Raw genomic sequence first — 15643 nt, forward strand, 5'->3', positions numbered from 1 at the left:
TTTCCCAAAATGTTGGAACTATAGGTTAGAACAGGTGAGAGGCTGCGAGGAGATAGGCTGGGGTGAGAAGGTGGGTGTAGCACGAGGCTGCTCCTTGGTGGCGATGGAACAGTATGTGGATCTGCACGTGATGGCAGATGCATAGAACCACACATGACACGTGCATGCATGCAGACACCAGTGAAATCTGAGCAAGGCCTGTAGTCTCGTTAGCAGGATTGTCCCAATGCCATTTTCCTGGTATTTTTACGTAACTTATTTTCCTTTATTGTTGACACTAATACAGATGCCCCCATTTCCTCCACTGCTTCCCCGCCTCCACCTACCTCCTGCTCCCTCTTCCTCCTGGCCGTCACCACACTGTTGTCTGTCTGTGGGTTACGCATTTACGTTCTTTGGCTAATCCCTTCACCTTCTTTCATCCAGCACCCGCCCCTGACAGCTGTCAGTCTGTTCCATGTGTCCATGCCTCCGTTTCTATTTTGTCCATCATTTTATTTTGTTCATTAGATCCCACATATAAGTGAGATCATATGGTATTTGTCTTTCTCTGACTGGTCTATTTCACTTAGCATAATAATCTCCATGTCCATTTATTCTGTTGCAAAAGTAAGATTTCCTTCTTTTTTACAGCCACGTAGTATTCCATTGTGTAAATGTACCAGCTTTTTTTTATCCACTCATCTACTGATGGGCACCGTGGGCCATTTCCAGATCTTGGCTATTGTAAATAATGCTGCTATGAATATAGGGGTGTAAGTATTCTTGTGAATTGGTATTTCCAGATTCTTAGGATATATTCCCAGAAGTGGGATCACTGGGTCAAAAGGCAGTTTTAATTCTTTGAGGAACCTCCATACTGTTTTCCACAGTGGCTGCACCAATATGCATTCCCACCAACAGTGCATGAGGGGTTCCCCTTTCTCCACATCCTCGCCAGCACTTGTTATTTGTTGATGAGAGCCATTCTGGCAGGTGTGAGGTGATCTCATTGTGGTATTAATTTGCACGTCTGGTGATTAGTGACTTTGAGCATTTTTTTGTATGTCTATTGGCCATCTGTATGTCCTCTTTGGAGAAGTGTCTATTCAGGTCCTTTGCCCATTTTTTGATTGACTTGTTTGTCTTTTTGGTGTTGAGTTGTATTAAATTCTTTATATATGCTCGTATTTTGGAAATTAACCCCTTATCCAATGTATCATTGGCAAATGTGTTTGTTCTCCCATATAGAGGGTTCCTTTTTCATTTTGTTGATGGTTTCTTTTGCTGTGCAGAAGCTTTTTAGTTTGATGTAGTCCCATTTATTTTTTCCTTTATTTCCCTTGCCCCAGGGAACATATCAGCAAAAATATTATCCCATGAGATGTCTGAGATTTTACTGCCTATGTTTTCTTCTAGAATTTTTATGGTTTTTGTGGCTTTTGATATTGTACTACAGGTTATAGGATGTCACCACTAGGGACACAGGACTTGATATACTACTTCCTTTGTAACTTCCTGTAGATTTATAATTACTTAAAAATGTACCATCAGGGTTCAAACAGAGAAGCAAAACCATCAGGAGATAATGTGCCTGAGAGAGAGGGGGACGGAAAGAGTAATACACTACCCCCATGAGGGATTTATCACGCAGGATTGGCTTACAGACTTGTGGGAGCAGCCAGGCACATCTGAAGTCTGTAGGGCAGGTGGACAGGAAGGGAGGTTGTGTTCAGCTGGTAGGAGCTGTTTGGAGTCTCTTAACACCTGCCCTAAGGTGTTAAGGGCATTTAGGGTAAGCCTAAACCGTTTTTCAAGGTTTCATCTGATCAGGCCAGGCCCACCCAGCATGTTCCTTCTTTTGAATAATTTCAAACAATTAGGACTTTTAATTACATCTGTAAAATCTCTTCATAGCAACATCCAGATTAGTGTCTGATTGAATGGGGACTATAATTCAGCCTAGTCAAGAAACTTAATATTGTGACAGTTTTTCCATATCAACCCTTAGATAACTACTTCATTCTTCTTAATGTGGTATGGATGTTCCATAATTTTTGACAAACAAAATACTCTTTTGTACAATTTGAGGTTGACATAAATTGGATTAGTTGAAAGGCTGTAATTTCTGGCATACTGTAATATTGATATTTAAAAAACAAAAATGATTCATTGTTCCTTAACTATTTTAATCTAAAACCATCATTCATTTAAAAAATCCCCTGAATAGGCTTTTGACAGCCAAATTTTACATTGTTCCTTTGCTTTTTGACCTTTCAGTCTGTCACACTCCTTAGTAACAGAAATAGGAATAGAAATTGAAGCTAAACTATTTATTTCCTGCAACAGTAAGGCTCCAAGGGTTAAAGAAATTTATTACAATTATAAATACACAGTTGAAGAAAACAACAATGTATTACTTTCATTTATAATAAATTCTTAATAACCCCATATTTTGAATGTATTATTCAGATAGATGTGGATTTAGTTAATTGCTGAACTCATGACTTATTGCTTAAAATGAGACAGGGTTCAGCATTGGTTTTATTTCCTTTTCTAGCTTTTACAGTTTTAAGTTCTGAGAAATGTTCCCATAAATAAGTATGTGGGAGAGGAAAGAGTTCCTCAGGTCTTCAAGTTATATGCCAAAAATTGTTGTGGTCTATCATCAAAAATTATTTTTGATGATCTGTGAGCCGAATATTTACCTAGGTCCTGTCAGTTTTGTTGAAAGCAAAGAACGGTTTGCCAGTGGGTCACCAGAGGCATCGCCGTATCTCAGACTGCCCCTGGGTCTGCACCTCAGGCGTTCTTTTCCTGGACGGACAGTGCACCTGAGTATAATCAGAGTGATTATAATTAGAGCGAGTATAATTAGAGTGAGAGGTTTTTTAGAGTAGAGATTTTTTTAAAAGTGGACTGAACAAGTTGACCGGGGTGCTCTCACAAGAAGAATCATTTTTAGGAAATATTACATTCTGGAAGGTGAGGATCTTGACATTGAGATGCTGAGAGCTGCCCACACTCAGGAACCTCCTGGAAGTCTTGGGATACCTCTAGGGCTATGCTTATTCCAACACGAAGCTGGTTGCCTAATAATCTTTAGGGGAAAAGGTATATTTAGTCAAAACAAGCTGCCAGGTGGACATGAATAAACTTCAATCTGTGTATTTCTTGTGGGACTTCTCAGACCTTCAGTGTGCTAATGCCCACGAGGGGACTGCTGTGTGGCGCATCAGCAGAAGTTCCTTACTGAGTTGCGCAGGGAATGGGCATGGGCATGTGTGTGGCATCCTGGGGGATGCTGGTGTTCCACAGAATACACTTTGGGAAACACCAGATGCAGGCACACCTTTTTGTCTCTTTCGGTATAAGAGAAGCATGAAATTATCAGCTGTATGTGACCAAGTCAGAGGCCACCTGTGTTACTTGCAAAGTCCTCAGGGTTTGGTGGTGACTTTAGGTGTCACCAAAGAGCAAGTAGAATAATTGAACAAATGACCTTTGAGTGAAGTGTAGTGGATCATGCTCTTATTTTTGAAGAACACGCCATGTCCCTGAAGTTTACTTGGGCAGGAAGTGTTCTTTTTGTGCCCTGATTTTGGGAGGGGACAGCTGTGTGGCTGTGGCAGTGGGCTAGATTTTCATGTGTGCTGTTGGCTCCGTGAATCTTCTCAAGTAAAGGCAATGTTTCCCACAACTGTGATTTGGAGAGTGAAATCCAAGAATGACTCTCTCTTCAGATAACATTGCTGTCTGTATCAAATGCTTGCTCTGGCAGTCTGACCTCCAGAACAACGCAGACTCTCAAATTCCCTGGGGCCATGAGCCTTGAGGGCTAGGAGTTAATGACTGAGATGTCTCAGTGAGTGTACCTCTTGAGACAGGCTATTGGCTATAGGTGAACATAGAGTGTTACCTGAAGGAAGGTGCCTGGTGAGGGTTTACTTCTTCCCGGTGATCATTTTCCTTCAAAACAAAACCCCGAGGCCCCTTGGTCATGGTTCCCTCACTCTCCCAGTGGACCCTGGAGGTAGTCGGTGCCGTGCGGCCCGCCTGCAGTCCCTGTACTGTGTTTGCCCTTTCTTTCTAGAGCAACACTGACATTTTGGCAAGATATTGATAAGTACAGTAGTTACAAAAGCCAAGATTTTTCTTGTAGTAATTTGTTGGGGTGGAATGATTAAAAATATCAAGCTGTTTTTCATGCAAGCATGATACTTTAGAAACCTTATTTACTGTGCATAACTTGTAACATCTAGATTTATTCTGTATAAAGGTTTAAATATCCCTTTCCTGTATTAGCCCATTGTACAAACTGAGAATACCAACAATGAGGAAGATTAAAGTCTCTATTTAAAAAATCCCCATCTCCTATTTATTCCCTGCCCAGTGTAAATTGTTTATTCCTTTAAATGTGGTATCTGCTTGGAGCCACCTCCCTTCCATAGTGCTCATCACTGGGAGCTGACTGTATTGAATTACTCTTATGCACTCTTACAATGAATGTTGTTGTTTTAAGGTCTTCTTTTTCTTTGTGATTCTTTTGTTCCCTAGCGTCGTCCCCCAGACTACAGTAATACTCAACAATGATCGGCAGAACGCCATTGTAGCCAAGATGGAAGACCCCTTGAGCAACAGGGCACCGGATTCCCTGGAAAATATCATTAGCAAGTCAGTAGCCACAACGCTATTCCACTTTTCACTGCCACTGCCACCGTGATGAGTCCCCTTGAGGACAGATCAGTGTTCTGACCTGGGCACAGCTGGGCATTTCTGTCCTCACATGGGTGGGGCACCATAGGCACAGCCCACAGTTCTTTGCGGTTGGAAGGGCTGTGTCAGGCTGCAGGCCGAGATCCTGCCAGGTGAGCTGGAGAAGAGCAAGAGTGTGAGGTTATGAGAGAGGTGGCATTTGGGACTGTTGTGTCCAGTGTAGTGTGTGGTGTTGGGATACTGTGCTGTGTTTTCACAACAGTCAGTCAAGCCCTTATCCTCTTATCTGCTCATGGCTTACTCACATCTGTCTGTCTGTCCAGCAGCATGTCAGGTGAACAGACATCCTCATGTAAGTTTGCTAAGTGGTGGAGACATTTTGAGGTAGTGGTTTTCTTCTCACACCTTTTTCTTTTGAGGCGTTTTGAATGTAACCTTTGTCAGAGATGGGAGTGCAAAAAGGGCATTGTCACCACCCTGGTGTGACGGTGAGGTATGCAGCAGGTGGCCCTGGGGGACTTTTCCTGATAAGGTGTCCCCAAGAGGGCTCTTTTGCTTTTTGTTTCCTACCCATGTCTCCTCAAAGTTCTGTTTTGCCTTTTCTCAGTCTCCTTTTCAGACTGTTCCTCTTCCAGCTGTGTCCTATTATCTTTGTTGTTGTAGCCCAAGTCCCTGGGAGCCCAGCTGTCCTGCTGAGGGCCTGTGTGCTGGGGCGAGACAGGGTGGTGAAGTCTGAGTGTCCAGGTGCTCAGAAGCTGAGGAGGTCTGGCAGGTGGAAAAGAGGCAAGGTCAGGCATGCGTCTGGAGTGGCTTGGGTGGAGTCAGCCGGCAGAGTCTGGGCCTTTTAGACAGGCCTCTGTGGAGTGGAGAAAATGTAACGCCCTTCTCTGGGTAGGGCCAGGGTTCAAAACACAATTTGATGTGTCAGTAGGGAAATTGTGCTTTTCTCCTTTTTCTCAGTGCATAGCAGTCCACATGAAGGGATGTTGAAAGGGTCGTTAAAAAGGCAACTAGCATGGCTCTGGATAGTCTTTTATTTTTCTTTTTTCCTTTTTGATTACATTTTGGAGCTGGACAGTGCCCTGCTTTTCTGGCAATATCTCATTGCTCTGTGCGGGACCCCTGATGGTGGTGAGACTATTTTGTCGGAGATACTTGACTGGCTTTTTAGACCCACTTCAGCATTTTTGTGAGTGGGAGTAATTGGGAGTGATAACTGCATTTTCAAAGGCCGAGTCATTTCCAGAATGTCTGGGTCAATGGAAGCTCTAGCCATACTTCTTAATTTCTTTTTTCCTTTGAGATAGCCTTAAAAGTTACTTTTCTGCAAATGTCAACGTTTGTAGGAATACCTCAGATGACAGCATTTAGGTCTTGTGCACAGAAAGCTGTGATTTTGCTTCCTGATGTAAACACTTTTTTAAACGTGGAAAATGAGATACAGTTTCTTCCAACCCTGGACTGTTTCCTGGCACTAAATGGCTATTAATCTTGGTAGAAGGAGCTGCATGGGAAGACTGTGGCCCACCGCTCCGTGCGAAGTTAGTCTCTGACCAGGGAAGGAGAGAAGAGCACGGCAGTGACTCGGGCTGGTCTCTGCCTGTCCGCTGTGTGGCTCTCACAACATTGATGCTGTTTTTGTTTCTGCTCAGCGCGGTTCCTGGGCGTCGGCAGAACACCATTGTGGTGAAGGTGCCGGGGCAAGAAGACAGCCACAATGAGGACGGAGAGAGCGGGTCTGAGGCCAGCGACTCCGTTTCCACATGCGGACAGTCGGGAAGTCAGAACATAGGGAACAACGTCACCCTCATCACCCTCAACTCAGAAGGTGCGCCCCCAAAGCCTCCCTTCATTTCCTGAATAGCAATTCACCCCTTGTCTTAGAAAACGAATATATGGTTTTGTTTTTAAAAAGTGATGAAATATAAAAATGATAAAGTGAAAATAACCTGAAAAATTCCACATCCAGAGCTCTCTGTAAATCTTCTGGGATTTTTCTATGTTAACACTGATTTACGATTTTATAACTTGCTTTTTTCCTTTGCATAGTAGAAGTCTTTCCACATTAATACAGACTTACATAATCATTTTCAGTCCATTTCATTTATTTAATCAAGTTCTGGGGGCTTTCTAGTGATGGACAGTTTTAATTTTTATTACCAGTGGTATAACTGCTAGTTGGCTTGTTGTCTTGGACAATAGGTCGGGCTCTGTCTCTGCTCTGATGAGGGCCTGACGTAGCCCCTCAGGGCGATTGCACATTCAAGTCTGGTCCATGCCACGAGGTGTGTCGGCTCTTCCAGTGAGACTCAGAGGGAATAGCGTGGTGTGGCCGTTAGCCTGTAAGTGAACCCGTTTCACCCACACTGGGGTTTCTGTTCCTCTGTCCTCTTTCCTGCCAAGGCCTGAGGTATACTCTCCCCTGTCCCCTGGTCAGTGCGGCTGGCCTGGTGTGCCCTTCGAAGGATTCTGCCTCCTGGTACTTCTGTCATGCCTTTGGGGGCTAACTTAACACTTCCCACACAGTACTCACTACAGCGTGAGGAGAAAGGAGAGAACTCAGACAAATTCAGTGTTGTTATTGAGGTCAAAAGTCTGCAATTTGTTTATTAGTAGGAACTTGAGAGGTTTTTCTGCTTCTATGGCTAAGTTGTTGAATTTTCCCCAAAACAAAAGGTAGGTATTTCTACTGAACAAATATTTTCCAATTAGAAAGACTTGTTACCATGTCTGAAACATTAAAAACAATGTTTTACTCAAAATTTCTCTTACGTAAATTGATTGGAGTGGGATGGCAGAGTAAGGGGGAGAAAAGAACACTATGGGCAACTTCTTTTTAAAAGTGAACTCTAACTTGCATACCATAAACTGCACCGTTTTAAGTCACACACTTGAAGTGGTTTTTAGCGTATGCGCAAAGATGTGCAACCATCACCACCGATTCCAGAACATTGTCATTGTTCTGTAAAGAAACCCCACGCAGTCGCTCCTAGTTCTCCCTCCTCCCAGCTCCTGGTAGCCACTAATCTACTTTCTGTGTCTATGGGTTTGTCTATTACGGACCTTTCACGTACAGGGAGTCATGTAATGTCATCCACATTGTAGCAGGCATCAGTATATCCCTCGTTTTTATAGCTGAATAATACTCAACCACATGGATAAGACCACATTTTGTCTCTCCGTGCATCTGCTGATGGACACTTGTTTCCACTTTTCTACTGTTATGCATAGTGCTGCTGGGAACATATGTGTACAGGTTTTTATGTGACGGTATGTTTTCATTTTTCTTGGGTACACAGTCAACCCAGGAAATTGGAGTGAAATTGCTGGGTCAGGGCAATTAGGTTTTTTACACATTAAATTTGATGGAAAGAGAGATTTGATTTATGCTTATGAGTATTGGATTAAATCACATTTACATGAATTGCTGTTACTCTTTTTTCACTTGGATTTTGAGTAAATACTCACCAGGTCTGGCTACCGTTTCAGGTCTAATGTTTGTTTGGTTTAAACTGTATCAGCTAAGGAACGTAATATTGGATAATTTGGGGAGAGTCTGGGGTTACCATAAAAGCAAAAAATTTCATCTTTTAAATTTATGTTCCTTAATGTGATTGATTAGTGTAAAATATGTTTCAGTGGAGGGAAACAATAGATTGAAATTAAAATGAACATACAAAAAGAAATCAATATTTGAGCATATTAATATTTGAGAAGAAAATACAGATTTTTTTTGTATCTGCGTCTAAGTTCTTTAAATATGAGGCGATACACTTTGTGTAGAATATTTTTGTTTAGCAAAGCCTTTGAGCAAATTTTATAACAACATTTAAAACCTATTGTTTCTCTCTTTTTTATTAAAATAGAGGAAAAAGAAAACATTGTTTTGATCAAACATGACTGATGTACAACACAGATTGTTAGAATTGGGGCAAATTACAGAAATCTTTCTGATTTTAAATTTTATTTTGAAGAGGAGGTGATAATTTAAGACCATTCTGTTTTACCATTTCATTAGGAGAAACATTTTGTAATAAATGTGTTTCACTGACACTGCCCTTGGGGAGGTTTCCCCCAGCAGTTTCAATGTGACAGGAGCTTGGATTGAGCAGTCTTAGTTGGCACAGTGGTTTGGGCAGATGATACAGAGGCAGACGGATGGAGTCGTCTTTAAGTCACTGCTGTGTATGTAATGTTGGAGAAAGAGCTAATCCATTAATGTCTCTTGTATCAGATTTACTGCTGACCTGTAACGGCATCATCTGTTGAATATTTCTGTGAGATTTATGAACGCACTGAAGAGCAGATTAGCCGTCTCCTGCCGCGCCCTCCCCTAGACTAGAGCAACATGCTCAACTGGAGAGAATGTCAAGTCAGCTGGTTTACATTAAAGAAACGTTAATATGCAAAGTGCTAAAGGGCCATCGGCTTGTCTTTAGTTCCTGATTAGAGCCCAGAGCTGTGACAAGACAGATTGTTCTTATCTTCTTATAAAAATATTTAAGTGCCTGAAATTTTAGAGAACCACAGGTATCAACATGGTTACTCCTGAAGAATTATAAATGGTTTGCATGAATTGACATGCTGTTTTATATCAAATCTGGAGTTACTTTTTTATACTGCAAAGGTACTATAACATTTTATCCCAGTATTTTGCTTAGGCAATTCCATCTGCCATGGCATAAACTCCCGTAGAATAAGAAAAATGTGCTTTTGAGAGCAGTGAACAGTAAACTTATTCCCTAGTTTTTACTCTGTCTGTCCTCGGAAGTTTTGGTCTTCATGTACCTCTGTTTGTATGAGGTACAGAAAGTGTGTTGGGTATACTCCCTCAAACAGTAAACTGGCTAATGAATTAGAGAAACAAACGAGCAAACATGGATCAGAATGGAATCTGTTGATTAATAAAGGGGTTTAGTTAGATTCTTAATGAAGAATTTAAATTTTTGCTACTTATGCATGTGATAATTTTCAGAAAACTTGACTAATCCTGTGCATAAAATGTTGGATACTTAATTTTAGTGGGAAGGTTGTACTTCAAGTGTAATTGAATTAATGTCAGAGGGTGGCCTTATGGATGTTCCAAAGCCCAGTCAGGAAGCTGACTTACATGGTAAATAACTGGGATATGCTCGGTGAGAGTGGTAAAATGTAGTTCGGGAGAAGCAGTTCATTTGTGAGGGGTGGTCAGTCACAGTAATGGGAAGCCAAGTCATGTTCCCCAGGATGGCCATGGTGCCAGGGGCTATGAAGTAAGGTTAATACAAATTCCTGGAGTCCTAAAACATCAGCCTTATATACATAAGGAGGGAAATTTAGCCAAAAACATTTCTTGAGAATTTATTTCCGTAATTTATTTTACATAAACTCATTTTTATGTAAATTTTTTGTGTGATAACATTAAAACACATTTTATTAGTGATCGTAAATTGGCTAGTAGGAAGAATAGGATTACAGGCAGGTTAGTGACCAGAATAAAATCAAGTTAATGAAGAGGAACTAGTACAAGAATGCCAGTGGATGTTTGAGCATGACCACGTGGTGAGTGCTGCGCTTCTCCTCCATGAGAGAAAAGCGGCGGGAGGACAGTCTAGAACAGTGTCTGGGAGGGCGACGTCATTTCAGTGTCTCATGCTGAATTTCAGAATGGACAGCATATGACACTGATTAGGGACATCCTGTCTGTGCCCAGGGTTGACCACTCCTTCAACACTTGTTTTTTCATTGTTGAGCTCATGACAATATCCGTGCTAAGCAGGCAGAAGTTCACAGGGAAAGACGCCTGCCTGGCCCCACTCTGCTGTTGAGGATTTGACCTCCTGACTGTCCTGGCCTGAGTGGGTGGCCTTGGCCTTGGCCAGTGGTGTGTGGTCATGCTGTTTCTCTGAAAATACACTGATAGCGGTGGGAAAAGAATTGACTCTGCTACCAAGAGCTGTTCGTTTTTTCCATTTTCCTGTATCATTATCCTCTATGTGATTCAACCTTCTTGAATTGCCAGTTAAAAAAACCCAAATATCAACCTGTGTAAAGCTTAAAGATGTCACATTACTCCCAATAAGCATGTGTGTTTGGGCCACAGGTACAAAGTTACTGTGTCTAAAACCAAGAAGGGGCCAGCGGGTAGGGTGTTATTGACACTGGAGGTGTCACATGTGTGAATGAAGTTCATAGTCAGAATGTAAACGCCTTAATTTGTAAGGGCTCAGAAATTTTAAGAGCCAGATTTTAAGTACCATGTGATCCAACACTAGGAGGAAAAGCCTCATTTGGCTCATTCCTGGCCCTGTTCCTCCCCAGACTACGGGCTCCCCTGGTCCTCACCTCCAGCACCTTATCCATCACTTAAAAGCCATAGCCCTTCTTTCCTGGCTCATCCTTTCACCCTAGAGTTAATGATGTTTGCTCCAGAGGTTGTCTGGTATAGGAGAGGGACATGGTGGAGGTGACATTACATTGAAACCTTTGAAGCGTGAGTGAAGCACCTTGGAGTGAGGGTCAGAGGAGAAGTATGTGAACACTGGGTTTTGGGAGCAACTCACACATGGATTGAGCACTAGGGTTTTAAAAACTTGTTGGTGAACTTAAAGCTGGGAAAGGGCAGTCCAGAGATTGGCTTGAGTATGGATTTAATACTATTTTGGAAATAGCTCACAAATACCTTGTATTCCACGTATTAATGTTTGACCCAACACATTTCCTAAAGTAGGTCCTGTGACTTACCAGCCCTGGAGCCCCCGGAGGCACAATGGATAGCGTGGTCCTGCAGCTTCAGAGCCCCAGGTATAGCAGGGCAACGGCTTAGAGGCCTCCCTGGTAGCCTTTTCTAATTGTTCCTTTTTAAGTTTACACAAACATTTGTTTTCTGTGCTGCATGGCACATTGCAACCAACATAGTGGGTCTAACAGCACTGCTTGTCATCCACAGCTCTGGAGGGCAGAAGCCTTTGCTCACAGGCTCACAAGGCTTGAGTCAAGGTGTCAGCCATGCTGGACTGGTATCTGGAGGTGCTGGGGAAGATCTGCTTTCAAGGTTATTTAGGGTGTTGGCAGGATTGGGCTCTTCTAGTTAGAGGACCAATGTTCCTATTTTCCTATTGGCTGTTGGCCAAAGACTGTGCTCAGGTTCTTGCCCCATTGCCCCTTCATTTTACAATGGTCTTCTCCTGTGTCAAGTCCCCGTGACCCTCTAACATCTCCATCATCCCCATCCCCCTCTGCCACCATCAGAAAAAACTCTGCTTGTACAAGCCTTACATGATTAGGTCAGGCCCACCTGGAGACTCCACCCTAAGGGTGACTAATCAGTGGCATTAATGGTATCTATGGGATCCTTTTTGTCCCATGACATAATCATGTGTAGAGGTCATGGGGCCACCTTACTCTTCTGCCCTCCACACACACTGCACAGCATGGCTTTAGTTTGGGTATTGTGTGTGTAGCTGTCTGGTGCACTGGACTTCGAATGTGTAGATAAGATTCTCCTAGACCAGGCTTCTCAGTCTTCTAACCACTGACTCCTTTGTAAACATGAAATATCTGAACGTTGGAGATGTCAAAAAACCTCAAAGAAATGTCACACTGATCTGTGTCTTCAGACAGCACGTGTCATCTTGCAATACAAGATGTCCTGTCCCTTAAGTCCTAACCCTGACTGCCACTCAGTGACACGTTCTTCTCTCCTAGGGACGTCTTGGAGTGAGTCAGGCCCTAGCTCCCTCCACCCCTTCACTCATGGATATGGTGGAGACTCTGAGATCTTTTACAGAAATGGGAGAACAGAGCGATCATAATAGCTCCCATGATGCTAGTGATTCCACACCCCAGATTCTGAGTCTGGTGAGATAACTGATGGTGAAGAAATGTAAGAGCAGTGAGATCTTTTATAGAAATGGGAGAACAGAGCGATCATAATAGCTCCCATGATGCTAGTGATTCCACACCCCAGATTCTGAGTCTGGTGAGATAACTGATGGTGAAGAAATGTAAGAGCAGAAGTATTGTGCAAATAATTGAAACCACATCCCACCACCTGCAGAAATGCAGAGGGTAGGCAGAGGAGGCTGGGGCAGAACCTGAAATGTGGGGTCAGGGCATGCTAAGGCTGCAGTTTAGGCCTTCCTTTAACTCCATTCAAGTGGTCGTTAGCCATGAGGGTGCCCAGTTACAGAGAACTTGGCTCGTGGCAGGGTCCTGACAACTTCAGGGATGGTCAAGGAGTATTTTCATTTTAAGTATTTGAGCATTACTGGTAAAATCTCTATAATAGAATTGTTGACCTAAAACATCTCACTCAAAAAACAAAACAGAAATAGTCCATACCAGAAAAGCATTTTACAAGAAAATGGTAGAATGTACCATTTCTAAATTGAAATCTGTGTAATTTGTAATTTGGGGAATGCCAATTCCTATAGATTTCTAAAATTCTCAAATTTTGTTTCATGCAATTATAAAACCCTGATTTCATAGAAAGGATGACTTGTTGGAAGGTCACCTGGTCTTTGCAGTTGTCCTTTCCACATGTAGCTATTCACGTGGTTCAGGACATGCTGTGCCTTTCCCTTCTCTTTTAATCATTCCAGCCCCTTGCCCACCCCCAAGTGTCGCACTGATGCACGGTTGGGATGATCTGTATATGACCTCATAGATATTTAGCTAGTAGATGGCCAGAGTTGACATGTTGTGAAAAATGCTGCTTTATTTTTACATAAATAAAAACAGCCCCCCCGGGACCCTGAAATACCCCAACACATGATTGTTTATGGGACAGACAATTGTAAGTAGTACAATAGTAAAATGTTTCGTGTATTACACATAGGATTCTTACTTTCTTCCTCAGGAGGAAGAAATTAATTATTTTTAGTTACAGAGAATCCATGTCCTGGCTCTTGAAACACTTTGAGCCATGCTGTATGTATACAGTAATGCAGCCTGAAAGGTTTCAGGACACTGGCCTGAGACTTCCTGTTCACTGAATTCTGTGTGGATTTGTTTTGTATTACCATCCATATTTGGAACTATTTCTTTTATCTTATGCATATGTTGCTTTTGAAATTCATAAATAGTTTGGGCAGTCTTTTACAAAAGCCAGATGAAAATTAGTTTTGGGTACAGTTGAAGAATACAACTTGACACCAGCTCATGACCATGATGAATCTGTTCTCTGAGGACTTGCTTAGAATGGGGGAGGCCAACCTTGGGGAACTAGATTAACATGAGGTCCGTTGTGTTGTGGAACTGACACCATGTGTCGTGTCTTTGAACAACCCTGAAGCATTTAGGGAATCATAAAGTATTGCCTTCTTTTGGTTGGGTTGTTATCCTTTTGGCAGAGACTGAAACAGGTCAGTAGTTACCTCTCACGGCTATAAAGAACTGAGTATGTAGTCGTCGTAATAGCCGACGGACCAGCAGCTCTCAGCAAGGGTGTGGTGGCGTCTGGGAGCAGAGGCAACATAATCAGGATCCGCAGGTGTGTCCAAGCAGCATGTTTGTGGAAAGTGGGCACTAGATCCCTCACTCTTTCCCCATGAGAGCTGTTGACACTGTGGGACACTGCGACTCTTGAGATGTTCCGTGTGGCTGGCGGCCGGAACACCATGGGCAAAACCACATCATCTTTAGAAAGAGGTGAGGTGGTGGGTCAGGCTAGATTGGTGAGAGGTGGCATGTAGACTGCCCGGCCTTGCACTTTATGAGGTTGTTCATGCACAAGATATGTGTGGTGCCACTGTCCGCAGACATAGGTTTTGCTGTTTGCTTTGGAGGAGTGAGGATACGTCGTATAAGTCAGCTTAGCTGTCCAGTTGGCTTAGCAGAGAGCCCCGAGTTGCAGTAATACATGTGGAGACCTGCTGCATAGTAGGTGCTGAGTAACAATTGTCTGGTTTTTTGCCGCACATGACCCACTCTTATCCCTGGAAGAGAGATTTGTTTTCGAGTCTAGGCCTTGTGGAGAACAGAGTGACTGGGAGCCCAGGCTGACTGACACTGTTGGCAGGAATGTGCGTCACAATTTCAGGGCATGTATGTATGTGTGTATGTATGTCGACAGGTGGGGAAGGAAACATAACAGCGCCTGGTTGTGTTTCTTGGTTTTGAACTTGACCACAGGAATGTGGTTGTCCTTTTCATCTCATTGCTTTCTCCTGTTCATTTCATTTTCCTGGCACTGAAACGGAACCTCAAAACAAGTATGTGTATTTTAATGGTAAGAAAATTCAAGTTACTGCTGAAGGGTTTTCATTGTAGGTTTTTCAGGAGTGCCAGTTAATTTCATTGAAGATTTAAATGATTGGAATAGAAAGCAAGTTTATTTTTCTTATAATTCGACTGGTAGTTTTCTAATAAAGCTACTAGAATCTTTCTATTGTTTCACATGCCAAAACTGGACCAAGCAATTTTAGTAAAATAAATATGCCCTTTCTGAATTGTCAAAAGGCGAATTTCTCAAATTTCTCAAATATTTATGTAGGCAGGCACTCTGTCTTGTTTTCCGTTTGAAAGACACGATTCATTGTCACTGGGAAGAAGTGGGGGTCCGGACAGCGACCTGGTCTGGATCGGAGGTGAATTAGGGCTGAGAATTTCCAGGGAGCAGAGCTGAGTCAACAGGTGCACCCAGCATGACTTGGGTGAGAAGTGCGCACCCAGTGGCCCCACTGAGCCTCTCTTCTTGCCAGGGAGCTTGGAGGTGCTACCTGTCTCCCCAGGGTCTCACGGATGGTGACGGTGGATCCCTATCCTCTGCTCCCTCTGAGCTGGGTCTCCTGTCCCTTCCCATGGCAGTGATTTTCAGCTCTGTGTTGTCAGAGTTGCTGGAGCCTGTTTCTCGACTGCCTAGTTCAGACTTTTTGCTCTAGAGACGACCATGCAACCAGGGTTCACAGGGTAAGCGAAGTTAGGAATGAGTAGGTTATAAATAGGTTATAAAATACCTTATAAAATC

At 42.9% G+C, this 15643-nt stretch overlaps 1 protein-coding gene across 10 annotated transcripts in view; it reads left to right on the forward strand.

The window, feature by feature from the left end:
* The window catches only part of BANP (BTG3 associated nuclear protein), a 141048-nt gene that overhangs the window by 57141 nt on the left and 68264 nt on the right, over positions 1-15643 (forward strand). For 7 of the 10 annotated variants that reach the window (XR_011650594.1, XM_071219751.1, XM_045191842.2 and 4 more), the window contains 2 exons: positions 4537-4653; positions 6348-6523. Coding sequence is in view for 9 of the 10 variants with exons in the window: in XM_071219751.1 (XP_071075852.1) it covers positions 4537-4653; positions 6348-6523 (293 nt within the window). In the remaining variant the exon portion in view is untranslated. Of the gene's footprint in view, positions 1-726; positions 756-4536; positions 4654-6347; positions 6524-15643 lie in introns of those variants that run through there. The other 3 variants (XM_071219752.1, XM_071219753.1, XM_053915413.1) reach the window with 2 other exon arrangements.

The sequence above is a fragment of the Desmodus rotundus genome, chromosome 12 (genome assembly GCF_022682495.2).
Source record: "Desmodus rotundus isolate HL8 chromosome 12, HLdesRot8A.1, whole genome shotgun sequence".
NCBI classification, from domain to species: domain Eukaryota; kingdom Metazoa; phylum Chordata; class Mammalia; order Chiroptera; family Phyllostomidae; genus Desmodus; species Desmodus rotundus.